The sequence below is a fragment of the Nothobranchius furzeri genome, chromosome 1 (genome assembly GCF_043380555.1).
Source record: "Nothobranchius furzeri strain GRZ-AD chromosome 1, NfurGRZ-RIMD1, whole genome shotgun sequence".
Taxonomy (NCBI): Eukaryota; Metazoa; Chordata; class Actinopteri; order Cyprinodontiformes; family Nothobranchiidae; genus Nothobranchius; species Nothobranchius furzeri.
This window is the reverse complement of record NC_091741.1, coordinates 83,484,797-83,501,242: the sequence shown is the minus strand read 5'-3', so window position 1 is coordinate 83,501,242 and position 16,446 is coordinate 83,484,797. Positions and strand designations below refer to the sequence as shown.

Sequence of the window (16,446 nt, the reverse complement as noted above, 5' to 3'; positions counted from 1 at the left end):
TCTGGTCGGAACCGCGGCTTCTTCTACCAGCTCGGTTTCCAGAGAAGGTCCGCTGGATCTCGGCATTCCTGATCTACAGAGGACTTCCACAAGGCACGTAGACCCGACTTGATGGTGTCTCATGCGTTTCTGAAACTAACCAAAGCTTATTTCAAAACAACATCTTCAGTTCCCGTCAGAACTAATCGCTTCTTCGGATTTGCTGGTTCTGATTACATCCCACGTCATCCATTCACTGTCTCATCCATTTTTAGTTACACTATACATTTAGTTTAAAGTCAGGCTAGTTTAAATTGTCAGTAATAAAATTCTTAACTTTTAAACTTGACTCTCAATTCTGTGTCTCTGAGTGAATACATAACGGTTACCTAATCTCTGCAATAAAAAGATCCCATCTTCTGGTTTAAATAACCCTCGATCCGTAAGGTGGATTTCATATTTCCTATGGAATCCCATGCCTAACGGCTCATTAAATAAAATGTAAGAACCTCTCAATTGCTTACGAAAGTTATTCTGCCTGCCGACGCCAAGACGCTGCGTGCCATCCCCGTCACGGGAGCATTGCTCAACAATTAGAAACATGAACAATGCTACTTTTAAACATGTTCATAATATTTTTTTTAATCAATGTAAAGTTTTTTTTTATCAATGCACTTCCTAAACAAGCAAAAGTGAAACTTAAAAGACAACTTGGATGTGTTTTCCTTTTTTTCTTCTCATTTTATTTCTTTCCTGAAAACCATCGGATCGGGACTCGGCGTACTCAAAATCAAATGACTGAATCGAGTCAGGAGCACAAAAATGGCGATTGGAACATCTTTAATTACACATACTTCCATGTTGGGTTGACGTTGCAACAGTAATCACAGCTGTTCACCTGAAACACCAGAAATAAGAATCAATGTTCTTTTTTTACTTATTTAACATTTTACAGAGCGTGCTGTTCTCATCAAGTTTCCACATCTAACTTTTGCATCTGCATTCACTTGTGCATCATGGTGGTGTTTGCATTGAATTATAAACATTTTAATTTACAAAAGTTGCCCTGAACACTCAGTGAGATGGATCAAATTACTAAATTATGTTTTAGTTACACAATATTGGAGCCATACAAAAACCTCAGCAACACTGTTCTTCCCTCAAAGACGGATGCTTAAGAAATTGGCAACAATACGTAGTAGATGTATGAAATGTGAACAGCTTACTTACCACAATATGGCAATGTTTCACCTACAAAAGCTTGCACGTCTTTTTCAATTTCCATTTATTTCCACCCAATTTGCTGTTTTGTGCATCATTGGTTCCTTCAATCTCATTTTCCACATCAGATTCAGAAAGCACCAATGTTCTTGAAATTCAACAGATTTAAGACATTTACTTGTTTTTTTCTGACTGAAACAAAGAAAAAGTGTATTTTCTCAGAGCTAGCTGTGCCTCATCACAGAATAAAAACAAAAGTTACATGATAATAATCAACCATAATAAATCATTTGAAATCTGTTGGTTGTGGATGTTCACCTTTTTTAGCTGTAACTATGTATAACCATGAAGTTTTTGTTTTTGCCTGTGTGAGCTATTGTCACAAATTAGCATCAAACCCCTCAGCTTCCTGAGGGAATATTAGGATTTAATCAAAAAACCTGTATTATTTAGTCCCACACCTGGACTTACAGGTGCCAAGGGCCAATTAATTTGTCTCAAACATGTAAATAGTAAAATAAAACTGATTATAATATCATAAATACCTATGTTTATATACCATTTAAACAATTTTTGTACTGTATTTCAGGCATTAGGTTGTCTATTCTGGATATAAAATCACAACAAGAATGTTTTCACATTTCAACTAATATTTGAAAATGCTAAAATTTCTGATACTTATTACTGAATGAGAGGATGACTTATCCTTTTCTTGTCATGCCTGACCCATTTTGTCTTGGGCCACAGTGCAGCTGACTGATATTTTTCTTCATTTAATTTCCAGAAATTCAAACATGCATCTTTAAAAACTAGTTGCTTTTTCACACAATGCAAAGTTTACATTAGGAAGGTGTATTTTACTTTAAAAGACATAAAAAAAACTCTTAAATATGCTAAATCTGCATTAGTGTAGAAATTTCGGCTTGGTTGGCAGCACAGGATAAGGTGGGAATATCACCCTATGAGAGCGTTTGTGAATTAGACAGATGTAAAATCTTTTGTTTCACTGACACTGGATGAAGTCATTTTACAAATCTGAGTTTTAGTAAACAAGAAAAGCAAAAGCAAAAAGAGATCAAAGAACAAAACACTTTCTCTGTAAAGCACAAATAATTACAAATATTTTATAGCTGTTTTATTTCATTTGTAAAGTTTTTTTCTTCCATGAAATAATAAACCTCAAAGTCGAATAGCTTTGAAGGCTCGTGTCTGATAAGACCTCCCATCCAACAGAGCTGATAGTTCATCCATAATTAACAGTTGGGCCCAAATAAGAGTACAATTCATTTGGCCTGTGTGTTTTATTAATGCTCCTCATTAATCTCATCTCTCTATCATCTGTGCCATAAAGTGCTGCATTATTCACAGCAATAAATGGGATGAATAGATTTAGAGGATTGTCATGGGATAGAAATTTGAAATCTCTAAGTGCCTGAGTGTGAGCTGTCATAAAAAGCTGCACTCGGACATGAAAACCAACTGCATTTATGTTTGTGTTCATAAAAAGGTTTAATCACAGCCAGCCAACATCTGCTCTGAACTGCACGTTCTTTTCTGTTCTCAACAGGAACACTTTACACAAGAGTGCAAGTTTAAGGAATCGGTGTTTGAGAACTACTATGTGACGTACTCCTCCATGCATTACCGGCAGCAGTCAGGCAGAGGCTGGTACCTCGGTCTGAACAAGGAAGGAGAAATCATGAAGGGAAACCACGTCAAAAAGAACAAACCAGCAGCCCACTTCCTTCCCAAACCTCTAAAGGGTGAGTCTGCACACATCCTTGCCCACATTTGACCTTATTGCACCAGGAATGGTGTATGTCATCCATCCCCTGGATCACCTAAAGGATACGATAACAATTAATTGAATCTGGCTTTTAAAGGTTATCAAATCAAATCAAATCAACTTTATTTATATAGCACTTTTCATACAAAAAAATGCAACTCAAAGTGCTTCACAGATTAAAATGGCCCCATAGATCCCATATTCCCATCCCAGCCCCCCTCCCCAAGTATAAGACAATTGACAATTACACTCCCCCTCCTGCACCCAACTTCCAAAGTGGACATACAATCACCCGCACACACACACACACACACACACACACACACACACACACACACACACACACACACACACACACACACACACACACACACACACACACACACACACACACACACACACACACACACACACACACGTGAACAACAAAGGAAACAATAGGCTGAGTTCAGGGTCGTGTTACGAATTGCTCTGCAGTGCAGTTAAAGCTGTAGTTACTGATAATTACTTATCAAATGCTTGGCTGGATTGTCAACAGGATGCTTTTCCACAAACAAACAAAAAACAAACTAAATATAATTCATATTTCCCCCATGAATTGGCTTTTTATCATTCTTCCTGGAGATGCTGTCATGTGAGTAGCTATTTTCCCTCCAGCTGCTGCAGACTCGGTGCAGAATGAGGCTGAGCTGCTCTCTGTGACCAGAAGCTGTACAGACATTATTTTTCAATGCTGTGAAGAATGGCTCCAGCAATTTATTTTCATTACAACAAATTTACAGAGAGCCCCACCCAGCCAACCGACGAGTGTGCGTAGATGTGTGTGTGTGTGTGTGTGTGTGTGTGTGTGTGTGTGTGTAAAAACAAAAAACAAGCAGAGAGAAGTGGTTCTGTTCTTTGTTTTTAAAGGCTACAGTCCTTTCATCTTCAACGAGACACTGATTTACCTGTCAACAGAGAGGAGGCACAGCCATAGTCTGTATTCTCTTCAGTGAGACGAAAGAGAAAAGCTCTGATGTTTTTACTTTTCTTTTCTTTTTTATTTCTAGTGGGAAATGAAAACCATGCAGTGAAAAACATGGATCTGTTTTGTGGCTTTTTATTCAGTTGCATAGTTTAAAATGTCCATATCAAGACATTCCCAAATCCCTGAAATCATAGGAACATGTCATGATTTACTCTTTTCCAGTGTTTCATTTCAGCTGCTGAAATATGTGCTTTCTCCCAAACGTTGATCTCTATTCAGCAGTATGGCAAGTGTTTTCCAAAGACATCTTTACTGTAAGAATGTCCGTGTAAACAAACAGTTTCTAGAAACGTCCTCATCCATTAAAAGACTGAAAATGACCCCTAATGGTGCAGGAGCAATGCCAGACCTGGATGTGAGGTAGAAATGCTGCCATTGAAACACACCAAAACAGGAGTAAAAGGAGCATTAGGCAGATCTTTAAAAAAAAAGAAAAAACTTGTTTTTGCTCTTCATGTCTTTGGTAGGAATTGGATTTATGCGGATGCCAAGTTAATTTTTTTTATCAGTCTCAGTTCTCTCCTCTGTTCACCCCCTCTTCAGATGTTTTAGCTTCACAAACCATGTGGCAAGTCACACCACTATGTTTATAATGATATCATCATCAGTAGGCGTTAGATCATTCAGACGTTGGCATATCTGGTCAAACATTTTATTTATTTTTTAATAAACATCTTCTTGTTAAAATATTTCACATTGAGGATTATAATAGTTGAGCTGCATCATGTTTTAGATCTATGCAAATGCCATTAGACATATTAGGTAAATGAGATCATAATGTTGCCATTTAAATGGGTTATAAAGAAAATTATATCTATCAGAAGAACTTATTTTCTGTAAATTATCCACTTGTTTTTATTTATTTATTTATTTTTATTACATTTTAATTTAATTGGGTTTTGTTCATTGAAGTATCTTTTAATGCTTTAACAAGATAAAGAGACTAAAACAGCTCTAGTTTATTCGCTAAATCATCAGTTGCATCTAAAGACGGGTGCTTTTAATTGTAAGCATCATCTAGGATTGTTTTATTTTAACTTCATGTAATTTTATAATATTATCTCTCAGATTATGTATTCCTAATGACATTAAGTAAACTTGCTCCATTTAGCTTTTCATTAACCCCCTCGGGCTCAAAATAAGTTTTGATAAAAGGACGAACAACTAAGTCCTTCAGGAGTACTTCTGAGTTTAAAAAAAATGCTCATGAAATACGTATGTGGAGTAACCAGGTAGGTAGGTTTTAACTGTTGCAAATCTGCTACACCTGCCTCCAGAGGGTTAAAATAAAAATCTAATCAAATTAGTTAGAAAATGGCTTGACTGATGACTAGAATGTCTCAATCACAAGTCCACCAGTACATTTAGTGTATTTATAACGTATTAAAGTTTTCCTTTGTTCCAAATGAAAACACCTTATTACCCATCTATGCCTTCCTAGTGGGAAAACTTTAATTGCTTTTCACAAGACAGCCCAGGTGTTCTTATACATCTAGATATTTTAAATGAATAATTGAGTTATATGTAGCGGTTCCAGCAGAGTTCAACATAAAAAAGCAAAAGACAGTTAAATAAAGAATTTGTTTCAGCAGCTCAGAAAATTCCAGGAGCGGCGGAGATGCAGGGCACCAATTACACCAGCTTTCTCTGCACTTGAGACAGCTTCGTCTCCAGACATTATTCTCTGCTTGACTGATTCCAGTTTATAATGTGCAGCTTCTCATTCCCCTCTCCTCCAGCAAAGCATGTTCAGATCACATCATTTGAAACTAAACATGGAAATCCGATTACAGTTTTGCCAGAGAGTCTTGATGCAAGTGACAAGGAGCCTCCTTTATCAAAAAAGTTCACAGTTATCCATGTGGTTTCTCTCTAAAAAGAACACGTTAAGCATGGGTTGCTACTGGTAGGTGGTATTGTTATATTTTAACAGCGTTTAATTAAAATCATGTGCTTACACAATATGTGAAATCATGAAACATCTGCCAATCTGTGTCAGTTTACCAGCAAAATCCAACCAGTGATTGATGCTGGTCTCTGGGCTGCCGCTGTAACAAAAGTGCTGGTCTAAGGGAAGTGTCTAAGGCACTAGATGTGCTGGTTCAGCCACAGACCCCCTCAGGAAGAAACATCAAATAGCATTCTAGGCAGCAGGAAATTGAACACATCCTGAAACCAAAGACGGTGAACCTCAGATTACTGATGTTTATCCTGAAAAGGCAGATGCTGAGATGCACACTGAGCTAATGCTGCATAAGCTAAAGCACTAGAAACTCTTGAATTTCTAATGGAATGCTGCGAACATACTTCATGCTTCAGCATCCAGCTAGTCCACCATAACCTCTGTACTCAGCAGTTAAGTAGAAAGAAAACTGCAAAAAGTTAGGATCAGATATACTTAAACTGTTTCAACAAGTCTACCTAAACTAAACTTGTACAAAATGGAGCCAGTCTTGACCAAATACTTTATCTGAAATAAATGTTTGAAACTTCACCAAATTCTGAAGTCAATGTCAATTTGGCTAAATCTGTAAAACAATCTGCTAACCCCATATAGCTTTAAGAGATTATGCATGTGTTATCTCTCAGATTATGTATTCCTAATGACTCTTAGCTGAAACATCATGAGATTGTAGTGCAGCATCTGAGTTGTAACAAGGCATTGGAGTCATCCATATTTGGTGTCATTTAATGTGCTGCTGATTACAGTCATTTAATTATATAATTGTTGTGTATGTTTAGCTGTTGAGATTTGAACACCTTTGGTTCAACATTCACACTAAATAATTGAAATAATAAGACCCAAATAATGAACTGAGCATATTTATGAATTCCAAATCACTTTAAACACTTAAAAATTGAAGGTAAACAAAAACATTCATTTAAACAAATTAAGGTCCAACCAAAAACTCTCTTTAGTTTAGGAACAAAAGGAAAACCAGGTATAACTATTCTTAACTTCAAGGAATAAAATACACAAAAGAATCATGTAGAAATAAAATTGCAGCAGACCTTTACATTTTGGTTCCATGTTGAGTGTGTAAAACGTTTAGTGAGGCATTACTTTTTCTTTCAGAATAAGTTTAAATTTACTAACAAAACATATCAATAATGTTGCAATGGGAAATCTGCAAGAAAAGCTTGAAACACAGTCACAGAATTCTCACCCCTCCCATTGGCTTTCATCACTTAGCCACGCCCACCCCACACTGGCACCCACGTTGAATAAATGAGAGAACTCGAGTCATCGTTTTCTAGGTCCAGACATCTGAGTTTTAACAACACCATACCGAATTAGTCTCATGTATTTTTGTATGTATGAATGTCGGAGCTAAAACTAATGCGTTTATTACTGGTGTGTAATGTTTTTACTGCAGAAAAAACAAAGGATATGCTATAACAGTTCTAAACTGTGGTTGAAATCCCTGCTTTTCTCACAATAAAGCTTCAAGTTTGGAGTTACGTCCTATGAAATCTATGTTCTGTGACTCACGCTTGCATTTGTACTCTATAAATCACATCACTTGTTTTTTCCTTGTTCTGTTTTTGGTTTTTTAAAGTATAAGCACATCTGTGATTCAGCCCCACTTGTCTCTCCACAGTGGCGATGTACAGAGAACCATCACTCCACGATTTGACAGAGTTTTCCCGCTCTGGCAGCGGCACACCCACCAAGAGTCGGAGTGCCTCAGCGGTCCTTAATGGAGGCAAAGCCGTGAGCCAGAACGAGTCCACGTAGCCCGGCAGCCAAACCCAGGTCTGGGGCCCGAAAACCACGAAACCTTACCTCTCACAGAGCGTGAATCTAAGCTGACTTGTCTCTTCGATCAACGGTTCAGGACTAGCTATGACAACAGTTCACACATAAAACACCCAGATGCCATCAATACAAACTGTTTGGTTCCATCCTCGTCTGTCAGTGTTCATCAAAACAGCATTTATAGTGAGAATCTTAACAGCACATAGGTCATCCTTGACTTTTTACAATGTTACTTAAAATGTTTTGAGCTAATTATGAATGACCTTGGTCACTCTGTTTTGGTAATGTCTGCATACCAGTTAACACATTTTAGTTTTGTTCATTCATGTGAATGGTTTTTCATAGGTCATGAAGACTCGTGCGTCTGTCAGACAGGAACAGGAAGTTAGATATGCAGGTGTTCAGAGCAGCCAGTGATGGTGCTTGTCCACAAGGCTGCATCGGTACAGTCCAAGCCCTGATCTCTGTCTCGTTCATACTTCTGTGAATGCAAAGCCTATAAACTCCCTGGTTTGGCGCAGCCTCATCCTACCTGCCAGCCAGACAGTAGCTCCTGCGTCCTAGTGCACACGCTCAGAGCCTGAGCTCTTTAGCATGGAAAAATGAAGCCTATGCTCAACTGACCTGAAATATACAGGGCAGCGTGGCTCTCTTGCAGATTTATTTTTTCTTCATTTAGTTTATTTTTTCATTTCAGAAATGCCACTGCTGCACCTTCTTTTTTTGTATTTTTTTTTTTGTGCTAATTTTCTGAATTAGTCGAGACTTGTTTTTTCACTAACTGCTATTGTTTGAATCCCCTCTTGTTCTCCGTCCATGCCGGTCTTCAGTATTTGTTGTTTGGTTTTTAAGATGGGTTCCCGCAAACCAAAGACAGATTGAGAGTGTCCCTTTAAGCTGCTGAAAACCAAGCCAACATACAGTAAAGGCAAAGCTTGACTTTTCACCCCATTGTACAGTTGCGAGGAAGAGTAGCCGAGGTTTTACGAAAAGAAAAAAACTAAATGGATGTAGTAAGTGGTGGCTGGCATGATGTTGTGCTTTTCTCTAATATGCTCAATGATGGAAGAAAGAATGAAAAGGCTTAGTGCTCCCATTCCCTCCTGTTATCACAGTGTCACAATGTCTGTTTATCTTGTCCTTGTGATTTGTTTCCTCTCTCTGTGTTCGTGTCATACTTCAATCTCCCTGCTTTCCTTTTTCTTTGTCCACTTATTGACTGATAAAACTCACCATAGGAATATGGTGAAAGCCTGTTCCCAGGATGCTTGTTATGTGTTTGAGTAACTTCTTGTGGTGACAATATTTTCTATATAAAAAAGAAATACTGTGGACTTTTAGGTGGCTTAACATTTTATAGGAAATGTCATATTTATAAAAGTGAAAAAAATAATTTAAAAACATAAAAATACAAACATCTTCCCTTTCTTGCACAGGGCATGTACACAGATATGTACAAAAAGGACCCTTTTTGTGGGCTATGTACTCTTTCCTTCAGCTACAAAACTTATTTCTGGTACATGCTTTTTGGAAGACTTTCTTTTCTTGGTTTCCTCTGGAGGTGGTTTGTATCTGGTGGAACTATCTGTTGCATGGGAGAGAGCGGGGAAATACTGGACTAGAGCTGCATGATGTAGGCTATGTGTATTAACCCATGTTGGATAATGTGTTCCAAACTATCAGGCTGAATCTGATAAAAAAACATAAGCAGGTAGATGCTACGGCTGCCTGGTGACTTCCAGTTGTTTATTATTTGTTGTATACACAAAAATGCACTGAATAAAATGTTTATATTAAGATATACTTTTAAAATGTGTCAGATTTTTTTTCTCGCATGATCACTTGCTGGCTGGCTGTCTGGTCATGAGTTATGAGTTAGAATTAAACTTTACTGCCAAAAGTGTAAAAAAAGTAACAATAAAACTGGGAATAATTTAGGATGCACTGTAGTTTGAAGTTTTGCACCCTTGAGAAAATGAATGTGCACTCGTCAGCGACATTTTTTAAAGTGTGGATATCATTGTTTCTGCACGGAGACAGAATAAACTTTTAACTGCCCCTTGGTTGCAGCTACAGAACAGGGCTTACTCTATGTAATAAATCAGTTTCCCTTCCATGAAAATGTTCTTGATGGCTGGAAATGTTCCAGCTGCTGAGACTTTACCCCGCGTTTCCTGGACTGATTTGCCACTCTAAATCTTGCTTTTTCAGTAAAGTACATGGTCCCACTTCAGTTTTTGTACATCATTTTAGTAACATCAGCTCGTCAACAAAAAAGAAAGATTATGGATCATTCTCACCATATTTATTTGGAAAGAATATTTTACCACAGTACGTCAGCTGACCAAAGTACTGGACAAAGAAGGGACAGCAGAACTAGCAAAACTAGTTTACCCCTCCCAGATAAACTGAGAGTAAAAACAAAGATTTAAAAAGTTAAACACCTAAAACCTAGGCATAAAGCAAGGCAGCACAATGTAAGTAGCACAGAAGGGGTACAGCACAAAAAACTGTGCAAAACAAACAGTAAAATATAAACACAAAGACATACCCAGTAGGAGTTTTTCACCGGCCAAAAACCAACATGAAGAGATGTGACTTCTGTTTTGATTTCAAATGCACAAGTGTCAAGCTAGGCGCACATCCAGAGGAAGTGCATTCCACAGCTCAGGAGCAGCGAAGGTGAATGCCCACTCACCATGGGATGTGTATTTCATCTATGGAACGAAGAGCAAGTGATGAGCTGGAGGTGATAGTGATCGAGAGGGGAGGTAGCGAGTGAGTAGGTCAGACAGGTAGTTTCGTTTCGTTTCGTTTTATTGAGATCCTCATTAGCTTCTGCCTAAGTGCAGGTGCTAGTCTTCCTGGGGTCTCATACATTTTCATACAGTTGTTTATATGAGATAATACCCAATACACACACACACGCACACACATTCACGCACACACAACCCTAATTCACATAATACCAGTAGCTCAAGATGAAATCACAAATCTAGAACAAAATTACATATATAAAAACTAATATCGGGGGATAGTAGTGGGGAGCCTGATCATTGTGTAACGAACCAGTGTTCAAATTTTCATCAATAAAATGACCAGAAAGTAACCTTTCATTTGAAGACAGGAAAACACAATCTGTCTGGCCTCTGAATCCAAAACAAAGTTCTGACAGTTCTTGTTACTGCAAAAAGCCATACCATCTTTGCTCAAAGCCCCAAGCAGAAGTCCGACTGCTGCATCCTCACTCTAAACAAAAGTCACCCACCTCAAAGTTCCTACGTGATTTACAACTTACAAGTGGAAATAATCAAATGTGTTGAATGAACAAGGTGTTAAATCAAATGTTGAAATAATCTGTGCTTCAATCAATATCTGTACTCATACACATTATAATAAGATTTAGTAATGATAACATTCACTTCACATAAGTTTAAAACATTCACACAAAGAGATAATCTCTCTGAGGACCTGAGTGAAGGAGGGATTGCTGAGGAATGTGTTGATAATGCCTTCAAACGTGTCAAATTCTAACTTTCCAAATTTATAAGCAATGTGTTTTAATAAAACAGGAATTACTTTGCCAGTAAATCAGTTTCCAGCTGACTTCTGATTCGGCCAAATCGGGGAAAAAGCATTTTTGAAACCATCTTCTCTTTCACCTCAAGCCAAAAGCCTCTGTGATGCTGCGAGTGATACAGACACAACAGCTCTTTTAAGAGCTACTACACACCTCAGACATCTGACCTGCAGACCCCAAGTTGCATGGCCAGTGAAGCTGAACTCAAAGGGAGCTACTGTCTCGTGTCTCACCACTCGGGCCGTGCTTCCTCCGGACCGCCGGGAGCAACCCATACAAAAGGGTATTGTATGCTGCACTCTGGCAATCGATGGTTTTATAAACAAATCTGTAGTTTACCAAAAAGCCAACTTTATTTTACAACCCAGACTCCACAAATCAGATACAGTACGTATGTGGAGTAACCAGGTAGGTAGGTTTTAACGTTGCAAATCTGCAACGCCTGCCTCCAGAGAGTTAAGTTTCCTGCCCTGTCAGCCTTTGTTTCTAGTTTTTCAGGTTTTGGTTTTATTTGGTTTTTTCGAGTTTGCACATGACAATCTGCATCATAACAGATTTATATTTAGACAGGTCTTGAGTTATCTAATCAAGACAAGGTCAACTTCAGCTAAATTTGTGAATGGTTCTAACAGAATCTAATAAATTTCCACAGAATTGAACAAACAGAATTCTATAGAAATGCATTAAAAATACATTAAGGGAAAAAAATGACTAAAAATGTACATAAGCTTTTGACAGCAGAAGAAACAATCATCAAGAACTACATAACAGAAATTGTAAGAGAACAAAATATTCTTTGTGAAATATTACAGACAGAAAAAAATAAACTATTTCAATTATTTAGACTAATTATATATATATATATATATATATATATATATATATATATATATACAATATTGTGTAATAATCTGTATTTTTTTACTCTTTTTTATCACTGTTCTTCTTAGAGTACCTCATTACGCCATCACCAGCAGAGACAGGAGGACTAATAGGTCTCTGTAAAATCACCCGTTATGAGTTACTTCATCATTCATGTAGTTTGACATCCCACTACTCCCTTCATTTCTTCTGCCCATCTGTAGGCTCCATTCATTAGCGCGGTACAGTCCAATTCATTAGTGTCGGCTGGCAGCCTCGTTCAGAGACGGTAAGGTGGAGATAAGCTACTTTTCCTCCATGGTATCTTCTCTGATCTTTCCCCTCTCTCCCTTTTCCTGTCATCAGTCAGTTTATCTTGGCCCTCACTTCGCCAGACTAATGAGTCATCATCGAACCCAACTAGAAGAGCAAATCGTAGAAGTGTTTAATCTCCAAACACACACACACACACACACACACACACACACACACACACACACAAAGTCAAACACCCCAGTATTTCAGATTTTGAGTGAGACGAGGCAGAAATATTCAGTCACGAGTCAGACGGAGCTGACAGAGCTGTGATATATGTGAGCGCTGTGTACCTGTGAATGCAATAACTCATTACCCTTTATCACTGCCAGCACAGGCGGTGCAGCTTCTTTTCTCTCATGCAGATACACACACACACACACGCACGCACACACCCACGCACACACACACGTACGTACGCATGCACGCACGCACGCACGCACACACACACATACGCACACACACACACACACACACACACACACACACACACACACACACACACACACACACACACACACACACACACACACAGGGGTACCCATTCTGTGTGTCTTTGTCATCTCCATCATAATTTCACTGTTGCTTTGTGTCATTTTCTTTGCAGCTTTCAGTATCTGGGAACAAAGAGAGTTACTAAAATTGTCTATGTTGTAAAATAGAACTGGCAAGCACAAAAACATGGGCCTATTTTTCTAATTTTAATGCATTTCCACCAGGAATTTCAGGCCTTTTTGTTAAAGTTTGGTATAAATTGAATTGTTTCATTATTCAGATAAAATTTAAATGCCCAAAATGAGAACTTTAAATTGTGGTTTGGGGGGCATTTTGTGAATTATTTAAAAAAAAAAGAACTGTAATTGTATCAAAGCAGTTTGTTCTGACCTTAATGGTAAAAACAAACATTTGCAAATTGAAAACAAATGGCATCAAATTTAGGAATAAAGGATACTGAAATGTAACCTGTTACTCTAGATTTGTCACATTTAAATAAAGTTGTCAGTAAAGCACCTGCTGTAAACAACAGCAAAAGGTTTTAACAAAAGTGATCTGATCACATCCAAATCGCAGATAAGTTATTTCTTTATTTTTATCTTAAGGTGCTGTTGTCACAGGATGCAGGTGAGTGAAGCGGAGGTGAGGATCCAAATGCTGGGGAGGAAGCAGGCAGGTAGACAGGAACGTTATTAAAAGTTGTAATAAGGAGTATGCTGGACATAGAAACAATGAATCGACAAGACACACAGAACTGAGAGGGTTTAACTACATGAGGGCTGGGAGCTTGGGTGATTGGAAAACGAGAGGCAGGTGGGAGTAATCGGGAGACACAGGACTGAATAGGGTGGGGAGACAGGACAGGGTGTGACACCTATATCATGTATGTCACGCTAAGTTATTGCATACAGCTGGATTGGATTGTTTTTATGTTACAACAGCTCGCTCCTGTCTCCACATGCATCCTCCATAGCTTGGAGAAGAGGTATATGCGTTTGTGGCTGTCAGTCATACACCTTCCATCTCCAGGATGAAAAAAAACCCTCAATGGAATTGAGGAATGGAGAATATGGAGGGAGTTAAACAACTAAAAAGCGTGGGTGGCCAGTGAACCAGTTACGAACCACAGCAGCCCTGTGGAAACTTACGTTGTCCCAAATGACAACGTACCTGGGCTGTTCTGGGCCATCTACCTGATCTGGTGGAATGAGTGTGTTGTGTTTGGTGTCCAGGAATGTGATCAGATGGGCAGAGTTGTAGGGGCCAAGGGTAGCATGGTGATGGATGATGCCAGGGTAGCTAAGCGCTGCACACAATGTGATGTTCCCTCCGCGCTGGCCAGGGACTTCAACAATGGCACGCTGGCCAATACAGTAATATTCCTTCCCCTCTCATCTTTTAGTGAGATTGAATCCAACCTCATCAATGAAGACGAACTGGTGCTCCACTGCAGCCACCTCTAGCTCAAGGACTCTCTGAAACACACATGGCAATATCAGAAATAAACATGGAGTGGTCACTATTGTGAAACACATTCATTTTGATAATAGTGAAATAAGTCTAATTTACTGCATAGTGTATGCATCAGTGGGACTCACTCGCACAGTTATATCGCAATTCTTTGACTATTTCTGAATTGGGTTCAAATGTTATCCTGTAGACCTGCATCATCCTGAGATGGTTTCGACGCAAGGCACGGTCCAGTGCTGATAGGCTTATCCTATCAGTATTGTGAAACATGTCATTGTTTCCTATTATCTTTCTTTGTATTTGCCGTCATGTTGTGGCGCTGATTTCTAGGACCATATTCATGATTTCAGTTTCCTGTCCAGGAGACAGAAGACGTTCCCGAACAACTCGTTTTGGTAATCTTTCAGTTCTGCCAAACAAAAATACTGTGAATACAAAGTTGGTATACATTTCCTAAATACTTGAAACATAAATTACAGTATTTTTACTGTCCTACAAAACAGTCCACAGGCAATACTACTACTGTACTCATTGAGTACTGATTGTATTGATATGCAGTACTGCCATTTTCTAGTAAGAGAAGATTTCTTACCTATTGTCATTTCGGAAATTCTGGATGACGGATGCTACAGTGTACCTGCTCAAATTTAGTTGTACTCTTTGCCCAGCCTGCCTCATTATTAGACCATGGTTGACCACTTGATCAACCAAAGTGGCTCAGATCTCATCAGAGATTATGGTCCTTGGCCTTTCTTGTCCTTGTCCTCCCCATCGTCCTCTTACTGTCACTCCTCTGGCTCTGCCTGTTTCCAATGTTGGCATCCATTGCTCCAAAACAGAAGAGCTTCACTGTTGCCCTTTTATGCTAAAGCTCTGATTGCTGATTGTAAAACTGTGTCACGGGTGTATGCCCTTGTGATGAGTCAGTGTGCATATTTGAATAGCAGTGTGTTCCCTGTGAAAACAAGACATATTCTGCATGAAATTTGTGCCAAAAGCAGAGATTTGTGTGTAGTGTTTAGAAAAAAAGTGTGTTTTAGAATTGGTATTTGAGTGTAAAACAGGAACTGTGCTTGTAGTTGAGCAGAATTGCTTCGGGGGTTGTTTACATGTTGTGGTCATTGTGTCTCAAGTACCAGAATTTGTGTGTAAACAATTGAGAAAAAAACTGTAATTGCAGGAATACGCAGGTACAGTTTACAACAAGAATTAGGTAATTTGAGCAATTTAGTTTTACGATGAGGAACATAATTATTTGAACACCCTAAAATCTCCCACTTTGGTGGCCAATATGGGAAATGCAACACGTTCTCATTCCCAGCGCGTCTAAAACAAACGCTTGGTCAGCCACCCTCCACGTCAGACCCCTGACGCCAAAAGTGCCCTTTTTCGTTACTTATGTGCGAAAAGGGGTTTTTCCCTTATTTGACTGCAGATCCCAATGCAGCGTAAAACTGAAGCGATGGGATGTCCGCAGCCAGGCAACCAAACAAGCTCATTGTGCCTCACCTTAACCTTATCCTCTTATTTAACCTTCCCCTCACTCCTATCCTAACCTTAACCATCTTGCTAGCGAACACATTAGTGATGTGTCGATCGCTCTAAAAGCTGGCTCTATGAAGTGAACGGCGGGAGCCGCCTCATGATTGGTCGAGTTTGGACCGAGCCAACGCGAGGGGGAGGTTTCAACTACCAAGGTGGAGGTTAAAAGTAGAGGGTATGTGTAACCTCCCCCTCACCAGATGGTATGTTCTAACGTTCCCCTTGGGCGGCAAATACGAAAATTCACAGTCAGACTCTGACTGTCAGAGTCAGAATGCAGGGGAAACAAACGCTTGATCGCAGTGAGAGTAACATTTTAGGTAGCAAGAGGGTTAAGGTTAGGATGAGGGTGAGGGGAAGGTTATAAATAGTGAAACGTTAAGGTTTAGGTGCGGTTAAATGAGCTGGTT

General features: G+C 39.0%; 1 protein-coding gene across 6 annotated transcripts in view; it reads left to right on the top strand.

Moving 5' to 3' along the window:
• The window catches only part of fgf13a (fibroblast growth factor 13a), a 142,143-nt gene extending 132,558 nt beyond the window's left edge, over positions 1 to 9,585 (top strand). For all 6 annotated transcript variants that reach the window (XM_054739227.2, XM_015949142.3, XM_015949159.3 and 3 more), the window contains 2 exons: positions 2,768 to 2,963; positions 7,616 to 9,585. In XM_054739227.2, the coding sequence (XP_054595202.1) occupies positions 2,768 to 2,963; positions 7,616 to 7,752 (333 nt within the window). In that variant the 3' untranslated portion in view covers positions 7,753 to 9,585. The remainder of the gene's footprint in view (positions 1 to 2,767; positions 2,964 to 7,615) is intronic.
• Positions 9,586 to 16,446: the final 6,861 nt, after the last annotated feature.